Source organism: Phoca vitulina, unplaced genomic scaffold, assembly GCF_004348235.1.
Source record: "Phoca vitulina isolate PV1807 unplaced genomic scaffold, GSC_HSeal_1.0 scaffold2, whole genome shotgun sequence".
Classification (NCBI taxonomy): domain Eukaryota; kingdom Metazoa; phylum Chordata; class Mammalia; order Carnivora; family Phocidae; genus Phoca; species Phoca vitulina.
Window position 1 is genome coordinate 45,023,811 of NW_022589705.1, and position 24,372 is coordinate 45,048,182.

General features: G+C 37.5%; 1 protein-coding gene across 8 annotated transcripts in view; it reads right to left on the minus strand.

Annotated features, from left to right (window-relative positions):
• Window positions 1–19,063, minus strand: part of LRRC7 (leucine rich repeat containing 7) — a 533,169-nt gene extending 514,106 nt beyond the window's left edge. For 3 of the 8 annotated variants that reach the window (XM_032426364.1, XM_032426303.1, XM_032426355.1), the window contains exon 1: window positions 16,614–18,467. In XM_032426364.1, coding sequence (XP_032282255.1) covers window positions 16,614–16,621 — 8 coding nt within the window. In that variant the 5' untranslated portion in view covers window positions 16,622–18,467. Of the gene's footprint in view, window positions 1–16,613; window positions 18,469–18,519; window positions 18,601–18,731 lie in introns of those variants that run through there. The other 5 variants (XM_032426345.1, XM_032426390.1, XM_032426318.1 and 2 more) reach the window with 4 other exon arrangements.
• Between the last annotated feature and the right edge of the window lie 5,309 nt (window positions 19,064–24,372).

Below are 24,372 nucleotides of genomic sequence, written 5' to 3' on the forward strand. Positions count from 1 at the left end.
ATTTTACTTAATGTTGATATACTCAATGTAGAAAACTAAATGCTTAGTATATTCTTTCATCTGCATCTAATAACAAGAAGAAAAAGACAATTTAGAATATAGACCTGATCACATTACACCTGAAGTAATTAGTAATATGTGTACACAGGTTAGTTGTCATTTTCTTTTTTTTTTATTATGTTATGTTAGTCACCATACAGTAGATCATTAGTTTTTGATGTAGTGTTCCATGATTCATTGTTTGCATATAACACCCAGTGCTCCATGCAATATGTGCCCTCCTTAATACCCATCACCAGGCTAACCCATCCCTCCACACCTCTCCCCTCTAGAACCCCCAGTTTGTTTCTCAGAGTCCATAGTCTCTCATGGTTCATCACCCCTCCGATTCCGCCCCCCTTCATTTTTCCCTTCCTTCTCCTAATGTCCTCCATGCTATTCCTTATGTTCCACAAATAAGTGAAACCAAATATTTGACTTTCTCTGCTTGACTTATTTCACTTAGCATTAGTTGTCAATTTCTTATCAAGTTCATTTATTATTTTTACTATATTCCTCAAATATTTATTGAATAGGTAGTGTGTGCTAAGAGCTGGGTGTTACAAAAAAGAATAAAATGCTAGTTCTGATATCATAATGTCCTTCCTAGTGGAAAAGACACATAAGCAATTAAAATACAACAGAATTAACATTTTGATAGGAGATATATGCAAATTACTTTCACAACACAGAGGAAAAGCCACTAATTTTCTCTGGAATGCTAAAAGGAGAAAGGTTATAGAAAGCCTTCACGGAGAAAGTGGCATTTGGAGCTAGAATGTAAAAAATAGGTAGAAGAAGTTTGCCGGTATTTCTGGCAGATACCATGGCTTGAAGCAAAGCAGGGTACATTTTTGCAGCTTCTAGCAGCTCAAAATGGCCAGAATATTAAAGGCATATGGGAGGAGAGTTAGAGCAGAAGTCACTGTGTGTATAAGCAATCCATGTCAAGGAGTTTGAGCACAGGGAGTCAGGGACGATTTTTAACCAGAACTGTCCTAAGTAGACCTGGGTATTTCACAAAGTCTCAAGGCCAGGGAGCCCCACTGAGGTTGGAATGGAAGAAGAACAGTACAGAGGAAGTCAGGGGCCACACAGTAGAGCATGGGAGACCTAAAGAGGCCCTGAACTAGGAGAGCAGTAGTGGAACCAATGAGGGGAAAGGAACTTGAAAACTATTTAGGGATTAGAAATCATAATATGGAAAGATAAAGCATATGTTGATAAGGGAGGGAAGAAGTAAGGGATGTCAAGTTTGGGTGACTGAGGAAGCAATAGAAACAATAATTAAAGAGAAGTGATTTAAGAAAGAAGACATTTTCTATCTATCAGTAAAGTTCTCTAGGATATTATTCCAATTTTAACAGATGCAAACTTAAAAATATTCCAGACAATAGACATCTAGGTATACAAACATGTACAATATATTCCTTCAGGTAAACAGACTAAAGGCAAGAAAATAATACCTCCTACAAATGACATTATTTAGCTACAATTGTGAAGAGAGCATGAATATGTTAGGAGTTACTAGAATCACTAGCTTTCCATTTTGTTCCTCGGAATTGAGAAAACAGTAAATCCAAGGTTTAACAATAAATGGGATTGTTTTAGGATCTTAGATTTTATTGCTTAGTAATGGGCGAAGGACTGTATTTTAGAGAAATAAAGAACAAGTATTTATGTAATGTGCATGAAAGCCTTAAGTGACACTTGAAATGCCAAGAATAAACATTAGGTAAAAAAGTCTTTTTTACACTAATAGTTTAATTTAAAAAAAAATCTACATTAGCATCTAATAAACCGAGAAGACTTGTTTTTCAATTACAATAAAAAATACATAACATTTATTAAGACATTGGAATTATATTAAGTAAATTGCATGCATTATGTCATCTAATCCTCCCCTAATATACTATCAGAACAAGATTACTTTGCGTATTTTACACATCAGAAATGGTATCTCAGAGAGACTAATCTGGCCATTGTCCCACAGCTGGGGAGAAGCAACACTAGAGCCTGTTCCAGAACAGCTGAAGCTGAAAGCATTGCTCCTGACCACAAAATCTACACAATCTCTCTTCTCATTTTGTCTTCATAATCAATAGAATATGCATTTCACTATGACCTTGAGCAATTCACTGGTACTTTTAGGGAAGGTATGTACTCAATAAAGCAAGAGGTATTAGAACTAGCATTTATTAAGCCTCGACTAGCAGTGCTGGGCTCTTCACTTGTTGCTCTGTATCTATTATCCTATGTAACTTTAAAACACTCCTATGAGGGAACTTATAATTATTATTGCAATTGTTCCCATTTGAAAGAGGGGGAAACAAAATCAGAGGGGAATGGAGAAAGCTTGGGACCCACAAAGCTCACAGCTTACTGATAGAGTAGAATGGAGACCCACAGAACTGCACTGCCACTGTCCTGCCCATTCCTCACGATGTCTCCCTGGGGGAACATATACAACGTCTCTTTGGAGAACTCAGCTCAGTTTAAACAGAGTGGAATATTTGTATAAAGAAGGAGCAGAGAGTAAGTTTGAGAAACTTGTGAGTGGAATCTGAAGGCTTTGAGCTTCAACTTAAGAAGTTAAGACTTTATAAGCAGTGGGAAACTACTGGAGATCTCCCAGAAGGAAAATTAATTTTGCCAAGAAGGCATTCACAAAGATTAATTTGCTATGTGGGTGAGGGAGACTAAAGTCAGAAAGACCAATTACAATAATACATTAAATTCTTACACATAAGGAAGTGGGTAGACAGAACAACAACAACAACAACAACAACAAACAACTTCTGAGTGGGTCAATATTTTAAATCGACAAAAACTTACATTTATTTTGGAATTTTGGTTTATCATCTAATATAATGGGAGACAGTAAGCTGGCTGAGTGTCAGATCAGCTCTTAGTATCTCCACTATACAAGAGTAGATTTAAGTCCACAATCACCCTCCATTCTCTACAAATTCATATAAGAATCCACAGTCCTTCCATTTTAAGAATCATTTTTGTAAGCAAAGATTTTCATCTAGTTGACTTTAACCATATTTGTGGTATAAAGGAACCAAAGGCATTATTTCATAAAATATCTAAGATAAACAATGGAACAGTTTGCTAATTAAAAATTTTAGAGGGATGTATTTCCTGGTAATAGTTCATATAGTTCTTTCTGAATTCCCCCGTGGCTGGCTATGTCATTCTGACAAGGTCAGTGGCCCTCATTTAACTGGCTGCCAAGTGCTTTATCACATATTGTACTTCTAAGAAATGTTTATTACTGTGATGGCCCACAACTTATTCCTGACATCCGCAGCCTCTTTCAAAGCTTCTCTTTTTATCTTTATGGTGCAAATGAGTATCTGTATCATAGATACTTCCATATATGATGGGAATTATTTTTATAATAGTGACTTCTTTTATAAAAATATATATTATGCACAAGATATAAACTATCATGTTTTCAAAAGCTTTATATTTCATCTAATCTGATCTATATAAGTGGTAAATGTACCCCTGGAAAAAAAGGATTAAAATATTCTACAACATCAAATTTTCCTTATGTAATAAAACTTTCCTGTAACTCTCCAGCTTTTCAACAAGAAACAAAAGTACTTTTTAATTTTTATCCCAAAAGAAATGGCAAATCAAATAAATTATTTTCAATGGGGAGGAGATAAGGAAATGTGATTTGCATGTCCAAAATATCACTAAAACAGTAGAGTGCTAGATACTCTTTTTTTACATAAGTTATTTAATCACTACAACTAACTACAATGGGCATTATTACGTTCATTTCCAGGATTAGTAAATTACAATGTAGAGAGTTAAAAATAATTTTCCCAAGGTTGCCTAGCAAGGAAGTAACAGAAGAAACTTTAAACCCGTATATTTGTTCTGCCTGCAATTCAACTATGCATGTCACTAAAGCAAAATAAAATTTTGACAGATATTTGATAAAATAAAAATTTCAAATCCAGGGTGGCAGAAGGTAAGAGAATATTATATGCTAGCCAACAAAGGTAATAAGAATTCCATGTCTTCTAAAACAGAAGACCCCCAAAAGACCCTTAAATATTTTTGTCCTATGTGATAGTAGAGAAAGGAAATTCAAGGAAATAATCGTTCTGTTTACCTTTGTCTCTGAAGCTCTTTTTTGCTGATCAGCATGCAGTCCACTTTCACAAAAACTGAAACCTGCCTCAATAGGATATTTAGGGTGAGAGAAGTCATCCCAAGGCCTGACAAGTACAAAAACCAAAACCATCCTAATGAGTTGTATTCAGCAAAATGAGTCTTTTCATCTGCCTCAGATTATCCTGGAAGTGTGTTTTCTCTATCATTTTGCTTATTTAGCTGGGCACAGAAGATATTCATTAAGAGGCAGAATTGGCAGTCCCAAATACCCTTCTGTCTTGAAGAAGCCTCAGATACACACTGATAATTGGTGTGATAAAGTGAAACCCTCTAGAGAGTTTTTGTGTGGATAACATCACCCTCTGACAATCGAAGAAAAAAAAATGAAGAGCTAATGCAACGCAACCCTATTTATACTCATTGAACAATTCAAATAACTTTGCTTGACTCTAAATTTGTTGGTAATCTGTAGCTGAAATTAAATAATGCCTACATTTTCTTTTAATTTCCTCATTTGGGGGTAAAGTATTTTTTTCTGTTAAAAAAGGAAGTGAGAAATTATAAAATAATTATTCTTTGGCATGATAATTCTTGAATATAAAACATAGTAATTTTCAAGCACAGCAGTCTTACTTGTCTTTTATGCATTGGGGTTGTTTGTGCTATTTCATTTGCTAAAAGAGTTCCACAATTACAAAAGTGTTCGAAAACCATTCATCTAGTGGAGATTGTGTTACCATCCAAAGTAGGAGTCCAAGTGGTTTCAAAAGAACACCAAAGGAAGTTAAACATGAGTGATTTAATCTGTTTACTTTTCAAGAATTTATTTTAATTAGAAATACTCTCAATTTTAATGATTCTACCTGTTAATAACAACAAAACAAAAACTAAAATTTTCTTTGTGAAAAGATGGTTCATGAAATAATGGTTACAATTCAAAGTGCTAGCTAAAGTAGACATGAACAAAAATAAAATATATAAGGTTTGCACATTAAAGGGAATTTCAGATTATAGCTTTATCAAATACTGATAGTTATCTTGAAAACTTCAAAGTATGTCCATTCTTAAAATCTAAATCACTCCACAGATCCTCCAGGTTTTCATTAAAAAATAAAATTTTATTTCATAACTAAGCTTCAGTATTTTAAAAGAAATTCTTTTTCCCCAAGCTAAAACTGAATTACTATTAACCTAAATTTCAAGATGAATATTATTTTTTTCCAAGGGCCCCATGCTAGGAAAATAGGGAAATAGCAAGGCAGAGCAAAAGGAATTTAGGGAAATAGCAAGGCAGAGCAAAAGGAATTTATGTGGGAAATTTATAAAATACATTTCAACTCAATCAAAGAAAAAAAACCCCAAAACATATTTACAAGTACTAATGTACTAAATAGATCTGCATGCCAGCCAGGATAAAAAACAACAACAACAACAACAAAAACATAAACAAAGAGAGAGACTAGAGAACTCACAGTTGATATTCATTGCCACTATTATCTTTGGCGCCAGTCCACTTGAAGGCAATTATGTTAAGGTAGGAAAACTCAGGAATGTAAGTGCTAAGAACACTACAAAGATAGGCAATGATTTGAAAAGAGTCGGAGTTCCTAATGGCATCACTGAGCCTTAATATTAGTGTGGATGTTTAGCCATCTATTCTCTTGCCATGCCACTCTTGATTATGTGACTTGCTGTGGCCAATGGAATGTGAAATGATACAAAATATGTTATGTGTGAGTAGAAGCTTTCATTGAACTTGATGGGTCAGTATGGCCTCTTGTTCCTGCCCTCTTCCAGGGGAACAACACATCCCAGATAAGGGCTACTCCTTCAGCCTGGATGCTGGAGGTTAGAAGACTGGGTGAACACAGCCAAGCAGAACTGTGGCTACCCCATACATCTGCAAGCGAGAAATAAATCTCTGTGGTTGTAAGCCACTGAGATGTTTTGGGATTGTTAGTTACCACAGCAAATGCTAACTGGAAGAAGGAATAAAATCATTGTCTCACTCAATTAAGCCACTAAGTGTTGGTTGCTTGCAGCTGAACACATTCTTAAAGAATATATCCATAATATGTACAAGAATGAATGATTATCACTTTACTTATATATGTACTCTGTGGGCAGGAATTTACAGTGTGTCTTAACTGACAAAATTTAGTGCCAGGAAATTATAAAGGTGAAGGCCTCTAGGAAAGCGACCACACACAGAGGATACCTTGCAAATGCGTGTGGCCTTGCCCAGAGAAGTCCACAGTATGGACACCTGGGTAGTTATGGAGCTACAAGGTCCTACAAAGTACTTGAGATGAGATGTTTAAACAAATGCTACCAATGGGTAACACCCTTCTGCTCATCTCAGGAAAGCAAATACAGAAGGACCAGGAGTAGACTGTTCTTTTCAAACTTTAAAGCATAATGGAGAAAGATGGAAGAAACTAGTATTCAGAAGGAGAGGATATGCATTGATGTTTTCTTTTCGTGCCAAAGAATAATTAGAAGAAAACTATGATAGCAATATAGGGTGAGTCACTCTAATGCATACTCAATAATCATTTATTTGAAGACATTTGTTTTCTTAAAAAGAAGCTTTAATTGTTTTCCCTACAAAAGTATTCACTACATTTCCAGTAATTTTATATAGGGATTTTTAGTTTTACAAATTGATGCTCTGATTCATGTTTCCTCAATATGTCAGCCAGTTATTCAGTTTCCTTCATATTAGTGTCAATATTCTAGTTATACTTGAATAGATTAGCTCCCTTTCCAGGTTTCCCCAGACAAGAAATTGTACCTGCATGTATCCAGTTGTTCCTGTCAGAAATCTTGCAATAAGTCTTGATAATACACTTTTACTCACTAGCCGTCTCCCAATATCAATTCAGCAATGAATCCAATAGGTCATACAAAGCACATCTCAGTTCTATCCACTTTTTCCATTTCCACTACAATAATCCTAGCCCGAAACACCTTAAAGTCTTGCCCAACCTACTATAAACATCTCATTTATAAAACCCTACTTCCACTATGGCCTTCTAATGCACTGTAAACATAGCAGCCCAAATGACCACTTAAAAATATCAATCAGTTCATTCTACTTAAAAATGCTTAATGACTTCACATAGGATGGATAATAAAAATCTTACATTTTTACCTGGTCAATAAATCCTGAGATGATCTGGCTCACGCCTGCCTCACATATTATACCAATCTTCTTCTGATCCCTAATATCCAGCCACACCAGCCTCTTTCCAATCACTCTGCCCTCCAGCACACCGTCTTCTCCTGACTTAAAGTCTTTGCATATGCCATTTGCTTGGCCTAAAATTCTCCTGATTCCTCACTTTGCCTGGCTAATTTCTATCATCTTAGAGGTCTTATTTAAATATTATCTCCTCCGAGACACTACTTCTCCTGCTCAGACCCTTATTATATTCATTCTCAGTACCTTGGTCTTATCCTTCTTAGCTCTTATCGTAACTTGAAATTATTATATCCCTAGAATGATTATTTAATGTCTGGCTACCCTATTAGTGCCATGGAAACAGGGGTCACATTTGTAATCAGCCTTGCCTAGGACAAGCTCTGGCACAGAATAAGAGTACAATAAATATTCAGAATGAATGAATTAATTAATATATAAACTTGAATAAAATTTATTAAATGGAGAAAATTTTGCAGATTCCAACAGATACAGTAGATTTTTTATTATAACTATTGTCTCAACCATCTACAGAATGGGAAAATATATATCAAATATGAAAAAATTTCATTTGTTTACAAATCAGAGGAGCTGTTACTGCATTGTACAAGAACAGTAGCAAAGTTCTTAGACTTCTGGTGTATCAAAATATGAGTGTATACTAAATTATAAATTGAGAAAGTCAAAGTGCTTGAAACCTTAAAATTTTCTCAAGTAGATTGATCTTTGTATTTTTCAAAAATAACTTTGTTAATTGTTATAATTTTAAGCAATCATTAAATAGAATGCATTTTAGTATTAAATTCTAAATAGAGGCATGTTCAAATAATGTCCCTGTAATTGTAACCCCATAAACTGGACATTAGGACTCCACTTTCACTAGAATTTCATTCAGTAAATGAGTGAAAGGCTGACAATACTCCCATCCCCCAAATCTTAACACAATATTTCTTGCTCATGCTACATATTCAATACGTGTGTGCAGGGATGACTTTATTTAGTGTTGTTGTTGTTCAGGAACCATGCTGATGGAGGGTCCATCATGACACATGCCTCCATAATTGCTACATCAGGGAAAAAACAAAGAGTGTACTAGGTCATGGATACTACTATTCAAGAGACACTCCTCACTTTTTGCCCCTATTGCATTGACCAAAGTCAGTCATTTACCATGCCCACATGGAAGATGAACTGGGAAGTATAATCCTATGATGTTGGGGAGCCTAGGTGGTTCAGTTGGTTAAGTGTCTCCTTTGGCTCAAGTCATGATCCCAGGGTCAAGTCCCATGTTGGGCTCCCTGCTCGGTGGGGAGCCTGCTTCTCCCTCTCCCTGCCACTCCCCCTGCTTCTGCTCTCTTTCTCCCTCTCTCTGACAAATAAATAAATAAAATCTTTAAAAAAAAAATCCTATGATGTTCTTAGAAAGGAAAGAGAAGAAGAAATTGAAGGGAATACTAATGGCTACAAGACTCACTTAGAAGCATTCAGAAGCATAAGTGAAACCATTCATTCCCACAACATGCATTTTTTCTGCACTATGCTATGAGATAGTTTGCTAGGGATAAAAAAAAAAAATCAAGTAAGCCACTATATATGTGCTGGTTTTGGAGACAGTCATTTAAGCAAACGATTACTTAACAATACTAGGAATGACACATATTCACATACTGAATTATCCTGAAAAGACCAACTACACACAAATCATACAATTTTTTTTTTTTAAGATTTTATTTATTTATTTGACAGAGAGAGACACAGTGAGAGAGGGAACACAAGCAAGGGGGAGTGGGAGAGGGAGAAGCAGGCTTCCCATGGAGCAGAGAGCCCGATATGGGACTCGATCCCAGAACCCTGGGACCATGACCTGAGCCAAAGGCAGTTGCTCAACAACTGAGCCACCCAGGCACCCAAATCATACAATTTTTAAAAAGGGGATCATTTCAAAAATATTAATCAAGGAACTCTAAAGTTTCATGAAATTACATTAACATCCTATATATTTTTCATTCAAATAAGCACTCTAAAAAGAACTTATCAACTTTACAGTGATCTTCATTCAGCTTAAGGGTAACTTTCTAACTTGATTCAGATCCAGAAGAGAGTGCAAAATGCTTCAAGTAGTCTTTCAAGTAGCATCATAGAGGTTTTTGTTACCTTCCTTTTCAGTCCAAATACCAGAAGCTATCATATTAGTTTTTATAATGTGAGTATGAGATTATAATTTTTGACTCCCAATAAAACATTTTATCTTCTATGCCCAATATACGCTATTTTGCCCATTGTTAAGCAATAATATTAAAAATATTAAGTGACATTTAAGACAAAATATTCGTACATATTTCCAGAATCCAAGTTCAACTTTCTTTCTTCTGCATTCCTATCTATTTTTCACACATGATCAGAAAAAGAAATTCTATCAGGAAAAGGGGAAAGAAGATTAAGAACACATTACATTCTTAAAATTATGGACAATTCTACACGTGCAAAGAAGACAGGTACCCTTGAGGTTTGGGGCTGTCCTGGCCACATGCAGAGCCAAAAAGAGTGACAAATGCATCCTCAAGACTGATTGCAGAGAGTGATACATTATTCTTTTAGCAGTCACTGTTACACCATGTCTTCAGGGCTGAATTTATGTTAATTTTTAAATATTAGAGAAAGTATATACCTTGTAACTGCTACAGAAGTCAAGTGCCTTTGACCTGGCTCAGAAAGTATATTAGGGTGGGATCTACAAAGAGTGTACCTGGAACTAAGAGCCTGACATATATACAATTATATTTAGGAAAAACAGACATTAAACACTGTTTATACAAACCTTGTTCTAACGTTTTTACTCACCAGCACATTTTTAGACTTTAAGAGAAATGATTCTCAATTACCCATTGTCTTCCTAGTTTTTCCAACATACTTTCATAAATGAGCATGTACCCTATCTCAGTATAGAATGTGATCCTGTTAATCCATATATTTATTAACTATTAACAAAGCTTATTTTCTTCATGATTTTTACATAGAAAATGGATGTGCATTGCAGTTCTAGTAGTTTCTTCCTGTTCCAAAGTACAAAAATGCATCACCTTTGCACCTCTCCTCCTTTGTTCACATCCTACTTTAGTGTCTACTGTCATCAAGCAAACCTCAGCTATGTCTAGGTAGAAAAAGCAAGAAGCAGGTAAGTAAGCAAGCAGGGAAGCAAACACAAACACCCATAGTCCTTATATGACATGTCTGAATAACATCTCTTTAAATAAAGTGAGAAATTTGGAAAGATAAAACGGCATTATTATGGAGGTGATTCAAATCCACGACTGGCGAAGGTTGACATCTTGTCTTCTCTTTAACACCGAGTTTTAGGACATTCAGATTTTGTCATGTAAAATGGTGTGTGGGATTATATTCACAGATACAGAAATATGTTCCGTTCTATCACACCCACGAGTCCCAGAACAGTACACTGTAAGCTGGCATGAATAAGAACCAGTCTACAAATGAAAAGCATAGCTAATGTGCTGCTATGTAATGCACTAATTTAGTCATCACGGTTTTTCCTCAATTTTAAACATCATTGCTGCACTAAAAAGTTCTAATTTGCTGTTTAAAGAGGATTTTTAGATGTAACTATGTAGGTATGCCTTGTTAAATCAATAATTTTGTTTGTAAATACTCCAAATGTCATTGCTTATAAACCAAAAGCATATTTTAAGAGATGTACATCATAATTTCAAAAGTGCTTTATTATTGTTGCAAGTATGTTTTGGCAGTAAGTTAAAAAACAAAAAACAAAAAGACATCTTGCCCTAAGTTTCCCAGTAACCAAACTTCTTGATAGAGTAGACTCAGAATTTTAGCGTTAGAAAAAACATTAAGTGAGAAACATTTATTTCAAATTTGTTTCATGAAAGAGAGAATTAAGCCATAACAGATACATAAGCAGCTATTTAGCAGTAAGAGGGAACTTGTTATTTCAAAGGACCCTTCCAAAGGAAATTTTGTAATGCAAAAAAATTCACAGAAATGAATATGTTTCACAAATTCTAACTGTATCACATTTTTTTTCTTGACTAAAATGTTTTCCTGATCAAAATCTAAGGCAATATTGTGTAGAAAGGCCTAACCTCACTTTAAATCTAATTCTTGTTTTTTGGTAAGAAACCTCAATGATTGATCCTTAATGAAATTAGCAGATTTAGAAAATCATTTATGTAAAATGAATTAAACATTTCTCCATCATCCAACACTAATTTAGTGGGTATTATACTAAAAAGATCAATAATTTAAAAGAACACTTTAATTTTCATTAAAAAGGATATAGTATCCAAATTTAGAATGCTTTAATATGAGTGAAATTAATTCCATATTTCTTAAATAAAGGTATCTTTAAAAAAATAAAATAGTTAATAGATGTTAAATTTATAGTATTAAACTGCCTAAACAGTCAAATCAAAATGGAAAGATAAGATGATCGTCCAAAAACCTTAGGCCAAAATTCAGGACAAAAATGACATGAGAAATAGATGTATTTTGGATGGGGTCATCATATTGGCTGGTTCCATTAACCGGACTTAGTAGGATTAAGCTTCTTTTCCCTATTTCCCTTTTCTCAAATGTAAAGGACTCCAATAGTTCCAAGAGGATGGTTTTACTGGCAGAGGTTGGGAGCCAAGAGATCTGGTTCTATTTCTGTTTCTCTCACTAACAGCTATGTGCCCTTGAGCAAGAAAACAAACTTAGCTGGGCTCAGTTTCCTCTTTTGTAAAGTAAGACCCCCTAGAGTCCTTGCCATCTCTAAAGTGTTATGAACTCATGAAATAAGAAGATTATAGCTTTCTGTGTGTGTCTGTGCGTGCGTGCGTGCATGCGTGTGTGTGTGTGTGTGTGTGTATTCCAAAATGGAGCAATTATAGCAGTATGTGTATGTGTGTGGTATGCCCAATGTTCAATATGGTATTACCCTAAGGACATTGCTAATATTTAACAATCAAAATTTAAATAGGTATTTGATTTAATTACAATAGCTTTTATAATTGTCTTAAGAAATTAATCACACTTGAAGTAAGGAAGAAAATTTTTTCATGTCTTGAATTACACTGACTCAGAATAACACCAGAGTAAATATCCAATGTGATATCAATGCTCAAAATATGTAGTCTGAGGGGCGTCTACATCCCACATGACTCTATAAGATGTCCATTTGTAGTTAGAGCTACAATGCTGAATACATTAGCTACAGAATACTCAAGCAGCTACTACTCAAGAAATCTAATTATTTGCACTTTTAAATAATTTTAGTTGCACCATTAAGTCACCTTAATTCTTTAAATTCAGCTGACATATTTTAGATTTGTGTTCATTACTCACCTTTTTGGTGCAATAAATGTCTTCATAACACTTAGGCACTATCTCAGGAAAGTTCATTTCTTGCCTTTCCTTCTATTACCAAAAAATTTGATATTGCAGCCAGACATCTATAAAACATTTTGCCACTACACAAAAGTATCTTTATCTCTTTCAATATGATAATAGTATAAAAATCTGTAATTTTTCTTCTTGGTGAGTTAACCCAAACAGCTCATTTTCAACTATTTTTCTCACCATTTCCTCTGTGAGGACTGTATTTCAAGGTACCGCCTTCCTCTTGCTTCCTCTCACCCTATGAAAATTTCCCAATGATACTGATAGTACTTACACTACCAGTATTTTTCTTTTCAGGTCAGCTACCTCTTTTCTATAATTGAATTGAAACCTATAATGTCTCACGTGTTTACCTCTTAGATAATACAAAATTCAGTTCTCTCCAACTGAACTCACACACACACACACACACACACACACACACACACATTCTACAATTCCCTTGTTCTTAACAAATTTGTTAATGCTGCTACTTTGAGAATGGTATCACTATCTTCTGATGTTAAATATGCTCTCAGGCTTACTGAACTTCAGGTAGAGCAAAAATACCCTGGCACAACTGAAGAAACCACATCTTTAAGAAGCCAATAAATGAGTTCCTTTTAACAATGTAAGATTTACTCCATTATTAAAATATTTAAACAGATCATGTCAATGCTAATATAAATTTCAATACCTCATCTGTGGTAACTGCAATTGCCTTCATGTGTATTAAAGTAAAATAATAATTTTGTATAGATTTTAAGTAATTTATCAAGCTGTGAACAATGTAATGAAAATGAGTATATGCAGGAAATCCTTCGGGTTATTAAATTTACTTAATATTTTTTCCATGTGTCATTGAATAACAAATGATAATTTTCTATTATGGTTAATAATTTAAATAGCAGACATGATACCCCTCCAGAGGCTTATATATCAAATATATCATCATAGTTTCAAAGTAGACATGAAAGATCTTGACTCAAAACTTGCTTTATTGAAAACCTCCTTAGTGTACATTTATATGACAGATTCTAGTAGCTTATTAAATGTTTCTGTCATGAATTAATTACCAGGAAGATAAGGTATTCTATCTATCTGGATTGCACTGTACCATATTAAATTGTGGTCACAAAAGTAATATAGTGCATTATTGCCAAATATGTAAATGACTTTGAAAAGCTGGTTCAAAATATTAATTTTTCTTTATTCATTAGGAAATAATTCTATGATCTAGAGATTTCAGTCATTTAACAAGTGTTAATTTATGCCTATGAGGAAGAAAGCATAGTATGAAGAAAAAGGTATAGAAGCCAAATCTGGATTTAAAGCTTTATCACTTTCTAGCTGTGTGACGTGGACTTGTGTGATGTAGACTTGTCATTTCTGTCATTGAACCTTAATTTTCTAATCTTTCAAATGGTGAGAATAGTGCTTCTTACAAGACTATTTTGAAGTAAAGCATCTGAAACATAATAGGTGTTTAATAATTGGTGGCTGCCATTATAATTATGATTATAGGTCATGCACTATGGTAAGGGAAGCAAGATGAAAATGGATGGCTTCTGATCACAAAAGCCCATGAATTTCTGAGCATAATCACTTAATTCCAAGATAGGAATTAGATATGTTTATTTCAATGGGCATACCTTAAAAATATACTATGCCAGCATGATATATAGCCCCCCAAAATGTTACTATAGAAAAACTGATTTGTATCAAAAAGTTTATGTCCCACTCCTCTAAAGTATCCAACTCATTCTTCATGCACCACCTTGTCTTATTATTTGCTATGCACTAGAATTAAAAATTAGCAATTATTACTACTTATATTTTATAGCATTAAAAGAGGCTAATTGTATTACCAAGATCAGATGTTAACTCTAGAAGTAAGAAAATTAGTTTTCTAAGATTTTCTTACTCCTCTTTCACTATTTCAGAATAATTCACTAGAGTATTTTCTATAAAACATGACTACTTATAATGATTCAAACCTGGTTAACCAAACATGGCTAAAAACTTCATAAAGGAAAATATTGATTTGGGATCATCATCTTCCAAACATTGTTGATTTACAGTGCCACTTCTAATTTTGAGTTTTCCTTGACAATTCACAATTCAGTATTTTAACAAATATGCAAAATCTACCATCTATGCATCTCCTGTCTGCTTTTGTGTTTCCTCAGAATAGAATTTAATTGCTATACTATATGGTCAAATTGTCATTTTAATATTAAAATTCCATTTTTTTAAATCCTGAGGTATTAAAAAAATCTCCATTGAATAGTGATGTGGCCCCTAGATTTAAGAGATAGAACATGAAAAAAAAAAAAAAATACTTCAGGGTTCTCAGAAGATCCTAGAGTCATCTCCAAGTCATTTCCTTGGAAATATGAACTACTTAATGGTCATTTGGCTTGGCACAAACTAAAGGTCTGTCCTGTGTCACAGATGTGAATTAATGGTCTTCCCGGAGTCATATTGCCAATTCACATGACTGACTAGACTGGCCCAAAAAAGAATATGGATAGTACTCTACAAAGCAGTTTTGTTACTGGAGAGAACAAATGCTCCAAATAATGTCTTTTATTGATGGTGTGGTTGCTACAATTGTTATATTCAATGAATAGCATATATTTTTTAAATGAAGAATTTTCTGAAAATTATGAAATAAATTATGTGAAAGAAGAAAATGTAAGAAGAATCCAGAAATAATTCAGTTGGTAATTCATCAATAGTTGGTTACTCTTTGTGTACTGTTAATTTGGATATGGAATGAAGTTATAATATCATAGAATGTGTGGTCCACCCTTATGTTAAGGCCACAGTCATCTGAAGATAAAATTATAGTATAAATTGGTATAATTTTGATATATCAATTATAAATTTATCAATTAATCAAGTTAAAATGTAACTTATCTTCAAGTTTTCAACTGTTCTAAAGGGTGGACATTTTAAGTCATGATTAAAGAGACCAAGTTTTTATATCAATATTACTATGCGCTATGAACTACAAATAAGAGAGACCTAAGAAACATCCCTGGGAATTAACACCATGTGGGTAAGATAGTTATTTAATGACTTTCATAAATGATAAAAATTCATAGTGATATTCACATGTATCTTCACATTTTTTAAAAAATCCAAAGCAAACAAAAATACAGACACACAAAAACTTTAAGCTATATTCTGTATTTTATAGAGGAAGCAGAAAAATTAAAAACCTACAAAGGAAAGTAGAATAAGATTTTAATTAAGAAAATTTTAATGCCAGCCTAAAGCAGTGCTAAAATTCTGAATAAAACATGGCTACTGTAACTGGACCAGGTTTATTTCTTTAAGAAGTTGTTTCTAATTCTGAAGCTGCATATGTGCAGGCACACGTGATGGAGAATGAAAGGGTTGCCATGGTAAGTACACATCTTTTCTTGGGCAGTGAAGTATATAAAAAAAAATGTATAAAGAACTCTCACTTCATAATATGTCATGGAAATTGACTCTGCTTTCCCTACCACCACATATTATATGATGCAATGCAGTATAGTACAGAAATAGCCCACATTTTCAAAACTTCATCCCATTAAGATGGCTTATAAAACACGGAGTGAAAAATGAAATAAGAAATCTCCAGGTCGGGTAAATCTATTTAAATGGTGGGTCTAGAACAAGCTCTACTTCCATTAAATTAATAAATAATCACACCTCGCGGATATTCCACAGGCCTTAAGATACCTCCCGGGGAGTCCAAATGCAAATATTGCTAACCACCCATTTCAATATACTTTAGCCCTAGGACTCTTATTTTTAAGGGAAAATAAAAGCATTCCAACATCCTTACTTTCTCATTCTTGCCCCGGTGCGATTAATGATTTTCAGGAAACAGGGATTTGACCCTCCTCTACTGTCTTTTGCAAAAAGATCTTGGGGTGGTTCTCTTGGAGTCGGTGAAGTCAGCTCAACGACGCCTGGATGGAGGCGTGACACGGACTGGGGAGGTGGCAGAATCTGTTGCGAATAGCAGCAGGTTCTGAGGCGCTGGAGAACCCACGTGTGCAGGGGCTGAAGAACTTTTCTGCCACGTCTCCCGGAAGGAATGCCTCACTTTTAAATAGGGAATTAGCTGGGGCGAGGGGTGGGGCGGGAAGTGGGCGGTAAAAACTGAGAAGTGGGCGGCAGAGGAGAAGGTTCAAGCCGTTCACAGGTATCTATCTACCTGTGCTTTTCTACCTTCTCTTCTCGCCCCTGGTCAACTTTATTATTTTTCCCTCTAATTGGAGGACTTAAGCATCTCATAGGCTCAGCTTGGAACAAAGAAAATCGAGTTCCTAATACTGTATCTCTCCCGTCGGAGAGATCACGTGTCCTCCTTTCGCTGGAATGCACTCTTCTCGCCCACGCTATAAAAATCTCTATTGTGCTTAGAAATTTTGCCAAGGTTAAAATATGATCACATACGAATTGTTTTTCATCTAGCAAGACAGCCACATTTCATCTTATACAGGTACACATATTTACGTGCTGACCCAGTTACCACTGCAGGTGAATTCAATGTGTTGAAAGTGTGGTGGGAAAGTAATCAAAAAGAGCAGGTGGAGGACCTTTCTGTCTCACTGACCCTCCCCCACCCCCCGCATCATTTCTAATCCCTTTTGAAGGAGAACTTCGAAAGGAACGTGGGAGTCGCAGATGGTTTCATTCTGAAGCCGATTCCCGGGAGTTGTGAAAGTGACCCCTTCCCTTTTCCGCCTGGCTCTGCGCCCTCTCGCCCAGCCCGCTCGCTTTGTGACTTGGTGGGGAGGAGACAGTGAGGGAGAGGGCGGAGGCGGGTCCTTTATTCAGCCCTGATGGCCAAGAAGTAGTATAATGAAGCAGTTTTGCAGCCATCGCCGTTATGAAGTCACACTATTTTTAAAGGCATTTTGTTCAACCCCTATCCCCTCACCCGCATTCTTGACTCTGCAAACAGTAAGACTAGAGACCTTCGGGAACCAATCTAATTGTCCGTGAGCCAGGATGCCATGATTACCGTAATGTTAATGTGCTTCCCTCCCTCTTTCAACGTAGGATCCGAAACTAGTCCTGCATCCTTAATGACTCTAAGAGGAGGATGCAAGATGCTGAAGGGGGCCCAGCTCTGAGACTGGGAATAGTGCGGGTTCACCAGCTTCGCCTTGCAACACAAAGGAGATGTGTGGGCAGGAGTTGTCTAGCTTAGGGGGAGAGAGGTATCCTTCTCCCTGACTCTCTGGAAAAGCTTTCACTCCATTGCTCCCCCACTTCTTTCTGTCCTCCAATCTGTCATACTCCTCTTCCCCTCCATCCCCTCATACCCCACCCTTTCCCTTCAATCCTAAAGGTATAAAGGTTTTCTAATTGCATTCTCCAAACAAACGGATATCAAACAGTAATATTACACCTTCCAAGATAAAGGGACAAATGCGACCTGCCACAAGTGTGTGTGTGTGTGTGTGTGTGTCTGTGTGTGAGAGAGAGAGACGATCAAATGGGCGCTTCATCCTCCAGACACCTCTGAGAAAAAGCTTACTGAAGATACCCAAGATAATAAAGAGGAGCTAAGACTACCTCAGCTAGACCAATGGTCCCAGCACCAGCGCCCAACACTCGCTCTTTACCTTTCCTTTTCGCAGTATGTAACCCTTTAGGGTCTCCCGCCAGCCCAGGCCACTCGGTGCTCTCATGCACCCACACAGCTAGCACCCATTTCCAGATGCCCCGCAACCTACCACATCCCCGCCGCCTCCGCGGGCCAGCTCGCGAGCAGCTCCCCTGAGAGCGCTGAAGGCTCGTGTCCTCCCACCCCCGCCCCCCCGCGGGCGCTTGTGTCCCACACCTCGGGCGCTCACTGTCACCGAGGCCACAAACGGCGAGGGCCCCGCAGTCTCCCCCCCCCACACACACACATACACTGGCCACGAAACAAGAGTGTGCTACTCACATCGCCGGGAGAAACTGCCCATGGGGTTTCGGAAAGAGTGAATCGTGCAGCTGCCAACGCTTATTCCTTAAAGTGTTCGGGGGTCCGCAGTGGAGTGGGCACGAGGGTCCTCGCAGGAAGAGAGGAGGGGTGGAGTAGGAGGAAGAAGACGAGGAGAAAGGGAATTCCAGGCAGGTGCCGCGTTAGACCATGATGCCGGTGCCCTTCAGGTGGACCGCTGGAGAGGTTCCGGCGGGAAGCGGCCGAGGGGAAGCCCAAAGCGCTGCCCGCGAAGGCTGGAGCGCATTCACTCCCCTGCCTCCGCCTGCCCTGCGCGCCGCGCTAGCGACCGCAGCAGCAGCGGCGGCGGCGGCGGCGGCGGCGGTGGCGGAGGCGCAGCTCCCTCCCCACCCCCAGAAGGCTCCACAGACAATAAATCCCGGGCGGAGAAGAGACGAGCAGAAAAGGCGAATTGTGCACCCAACTCTAACACACCCTGCCTGCTGCTGGGCGAGAATCCCCGGGGACCCGGCGCAGCCGCGGCTCTGAGGAGCCAAGCGCTCCCGGGTCTGCAGGCAACGGCGGCGGTCTGTGTAGGCGGCTGCCAGGTCCCTTCGGCGAGAACCCGCTGCCCGGGGGCTGGGTGTCCGTGGTTTCAAGCCCGGGGTTCGCCCGGAGTGGGGTCCTCCTCGGTGCAGTGGCTCGGCGCACAGGTGCCAGGCTTGGCAGGCGAGGAGGAGCTGCTCGTGGCTCTTGGCTGTGTCTCCCCGCTCTCCCCGCCCCCTCTCTTTTTTCCCACCCCCTTTTCCGACGACACCAGCTGCAGCTGCTTCAAAGTGTAAAAAATGTCAAGGAGATTTTCCAGTGATAAGAGGGGGTGCCCACTTTCACAGCCCTCGGGCCCCTTTTTGAGATCCTCGCCTGCCCCTCTGACCTCTACTCGGGCTCCCCCAAATTGTGAGGAGAAAAATCCCAGTCCGGCGGAGAACTGAAACGCTCGCCTTCTCCGGGCTTGGTCACAAGCTGCTTTTAGAGAACGGGACAAAAGGCCGAGCTCTCTGGGTTCCTTTCGTCGCCCGCGGTGCTCGAGGCAGGTGCTCGAGGCACCTTGCCTGGCAGCGCTCCGCCACCAGCTTCTCCTGCTGCCGGACCGGCCCGTGGCGCTGGAGTGGCGCGGCGCGGCGTCCTGCAGCGCGGGCGACTCCGCGGCTGTAGCGGCTCCGGGCCTCTGCGCCTCCCTGAGCGCCCCTGCACCCGCACCAGCTCAGTGACGCGGCGCTCGTGGCTCCGCAGGCGGCTGCTCCTGCTATCTCAGCAAAGAGGAGGCCAGGAGCGCCTCCTCGGGGTTTCCTCCCCCGCCCGCCTTTCCTGCTGCAGGTTGTTGGCTGCCAAGGAGAAAAGTCTCTGCTTGCGGGTGGGTCACTTCGTATCAGTCAAGGCAGCGACCTTTGTGCCTGCTTTGACATTCCCTTCCCCTTCTGGGGCCGGGGTTGCTAGCCTGAGAGTGCGCAAAAAGAGAAGGGGTTTCCCAACTACCCTTCATGGTTTCACCGCCACTCCTCCTGCCGTGAACACACACTCTCGATCACACACAATCCTATGCTCCTTTACATAAAGGCACACAAAGACACTTTATTCTCACACACTTCTCTTTAAACTCTTATAAGCAGCAATATGTTAAGAAACGTATTGATGAAGCTAGTACTACATTTAGACTTCTCTTTTATTCTCTACACCCGTCTGATGAATTCTTTCTTTGAAACTGGATTTATTATGCTGGAATCATTCTTTTGTGAAATACAGGCTATAGGATTTGTTTGTTTGTTTGTTTGTTTCCTCTATACGGAAGAGAAAGAATCTCCCTTTCCTAATACAGTCAGACCGCATGGCATTCAATTGCCACTCTGGGATGGATGTAAGCTCACAGTTTGGTAAAAAGAAAATGCACTTGCTTATATTCTTAGATTTGCAATACTAAAATCTTCAAGGTCAAAAACCTTTCTGGCTGCTAGGGATTATCTAGGAAGAGACTTTGCAGATTGCAGATCTAATCTGCAGAGCACCAAGAATGAGGATTATTTCCCACATTTACCTGGGCCATGAAGGTGGGCTGACTTTTTTTTTTAATTTAATTTTATTATGTTATGTTAATCACCATACATTACATCATTAGTTTTTGATGTAGTGTTCCATGATTCATTGTTTGCAGGTAACACCCAGTGCTCCATTCAATACTTGCCCTCTTTAATACCCATCACCAGGCTAACCCATCCCCCCACCCCCCTCCCCTCTAGAATCCTCAGTTTGTTTCTCAGAGTCCATAGTCTCTCATGGTTCGTCTCCCCTTCTGAATCCCCCCCTTCATTTTTCCCTTCCTACTATCTTCTTCTTCTTTTTTTTTTTAACATATAATGTATTATTTGTTACAGAGGTAAAGGTCTGTGATTCATCAGTCTTACACGGCTGACTTTTAAGGACAACTTCCCAGTATTTCATATTATTTGCATGTGGAAGGGAGAATATATTTTTAAAAAGTCAGATCACTTTTACAATGCATTATAAAACACCACAGAAAAAAACTGTTCTGAAATGGCAAGGAGATTAAAAAAAAATTGTTAAAGTGATAGATTTTTGAATTGACCTCTGTGGAGCTCTATTTTTTTTCACCCATAGTTTTGTCCTTGCAAACACATTACCACATCTCAGTGTCTCAGCTGGATACAGTGAGATGAAAATTTTAGGTACTGATTGAAAATATAAAAAACTAACCTCACACAACAATTATACAATTGTAGCAATCTTTTATAAACTTCCAGTTCTTTTAGATATAGTTTACACAAAACTTTCACTTTTCTAAAACTACCTGGTGGATAATGTTATCTACACTTATAGGAAGGACACAAAGGCTCAACACAGAAAGGTACCCAGCTGCCTTGTATTTGAACTCAGAATTTCTTATTTTAACTCCAGGATTCATTTCCTCATACCAAAACATTTGACAAAAAGTCTTCTACTTAAAATCATAATTGATTATAAGTAACTGCAGATCCTTACAAACAGGCAACATACCTACCAATGAAGTTACCTTCCAGGTGTTAAATGGAACTGTTTTCCTAACTCACAACAACCTTGTTCCTTTCTAATGGGGAGAGATATTTTTTGCAACTCCAAATTAAAAACTGATGATGTCCTTATAACATATTTCAAACTATATGTCCTCCTTTTCCCTTTATTTGATCCTAGAACCTTGATTTCAGGCCATAAAAACCCAAATGGATAAAAGATTTAAAATATGTACAGATGTGATGTAGTGCCTATGGTTTTTAATAAACATGATTTCAGCATTAAAAAAAGGAAAAGAAGGAAGATGAGTATTTTCTGTAGGATAGGCTTTGGATACAATGGCCCAAATTTTTTTTTCTAAGATTTATGAATCTTGTACAAAATGTGGCTACCTTCACTATTTAAACAATGAGGCATACTGAAGAGATTTCAATGCTTTCATAGAAATATGGAACTATTGGTATGTAAATGCAGATGCTGTCTTTAAACTCCAAGTTGCCCTGTCATCAAACCTCTGGAAATGCAGATGACTGTCTGAAAATTGGAGAAAGAGGAATGAATATCCTCAGGCTGTCATTCAAGCAGAGGTCTAACACCAAAAATAGCAACAACTTCAAATGTTAGATCAAGGAAGTTTTAACAGATTAGCTCTTCAGATTACATCTATGAATGGCTAGACATTACCCGCTATAAAATTTTGTAAATTGTTCATCACTCCCTTTGACCGGCACTACTACAATTTTTGAAATGATAATCTATTCCCAAGACTAAATTACTTGAAAATAAAAGATATGTGGTGATATTAAACGATCAGGTGCCAACTATCTTCCTAATATTTCTCTTTGGAGGCCTGAAATGTCACTCTGTCTTAAAATATTTCCTCTCTGGCAATTCCTGATTAAAGTAAAACTACTTACGGAAAGCACAGCACTTTTAGCTTTACCAACTGTTAATATCTTGGTTAGATACTGGTCCTTGAGAAGATAGAAAAACATTGTTAAAATTTGATGTATGGAAATACAGATTTGAAAAGCTCAGAGCTGGTAGAGTTTGGTAGAACAGGATCTTTATGAGTGGGGTACTCCCTACGGAGTGCTGCATTGCTGTGGTGAGCCTTTGAAAAGCTGGGGAAAAGCTCTGAATAGGAAGTAGGAATCATTAAGATTCTTTCTCAAATTAATTTGTTAGATGGCCTTTACTGTGAAACTAATTTCTCAGATTAACAACTGTTCTAGCTAAAGAGAATGCTTCTTTATTGTGGTTTTTAATTTATCTGGATAATATTTTTTTTATTTTTAAACCTTAATCTGCATATTTAAGATATACAAAATACAATGAACTCTGATGTACTCACCACACACCTTAAGAAGGGAAAGACTGATGTTTCCTCTCCCACTCCTCTATTTCTGCTCCCCTCATCCCACAGAGGTAACCTCATTCCTAAATTTTGTATTAATTAATTAATATATTATTAATTTAATTAATTAATTTCATGTACTTTTACTGCCAACAGTATTTTTGCATTGCTTTGGAAATTTAACCCTTACACAAATGATATAAAGCAATATGTATTCTTTTGCAACTTGCTTTTGATTTTTAAAAATACATTATGTATCTAAGAATAATTGATCTTCGTGTGTGTCATTCTAGTTCACTAATTTTTACTGCTGCATGATAATTGATTGTATGAATTTATCATATTCACATCCTGATGACAAGTTTTGCTTTTATAATAATGCTGTTGTGAACATGTTTGTTTATATCTCTTTATGTATAAGAGTTTTTCTAGTTGATATATCACCTGGGAGTAGATTACTTGGGTTGTAGGATATAGTCAATATTAAATTCTTTTCAGTTTACATTTCTATTATAATTTATGAGAGTTTCCCTTGAACCACATCCTGGCAGTTCTTGGCATTATCAGACATTTTTATGTTGTCCAGTCTTAGGAATATGAAATGGTATTTCATTATGGTTTAAATCCATAATTTCCTGGTTACTTATGAGATTGAGTATCTTTTCATAGGTTTATTAATAATCCATATTTCCGATATGAATTTCTTGGTTTATATATTTCACTCATTTTTCAATTTGGGTTTTCTTGGTGTGTGTGTCTTGTATTCTAATCCTTTGTCAGTTATTTTTCTCTTTAGTTTTCACTGTTAATATGGTGTTATTTTTTTTTTAAAGATTTTATTTATTTATTTGACAGAGAGACACAGCGAGAGAGGGAACACAAGCAGAGGGAGTGGGAGAGGGAGAAGCAGGCTTCCCGCCGAGCAGGGAGCCCGATGTGGGGCTCGATCTCAGGGCCCTGGGATCATGACCCGAGCCAAAGGCAGACACTTAATGACTGAGCCACTCAGGTGCCCCTAATATGGTGTTTTTATGAAAAAAAGTTTTAATTTAATATAATCAACTTCATCAGTACTTTCCTTTATGATATGTGCGTTGCATTTAGTTTTAAAAAAAACCTTTGCTATCCCAACATTAAAAATATGTTTTCCTGTATTGTATTCTAAAAGCTTTATAACTTTAATTTTTTACCTTTCAGACGTCAAAGATTCTGAAATTCTGCATATGGTGTGAGGTAAGGGAT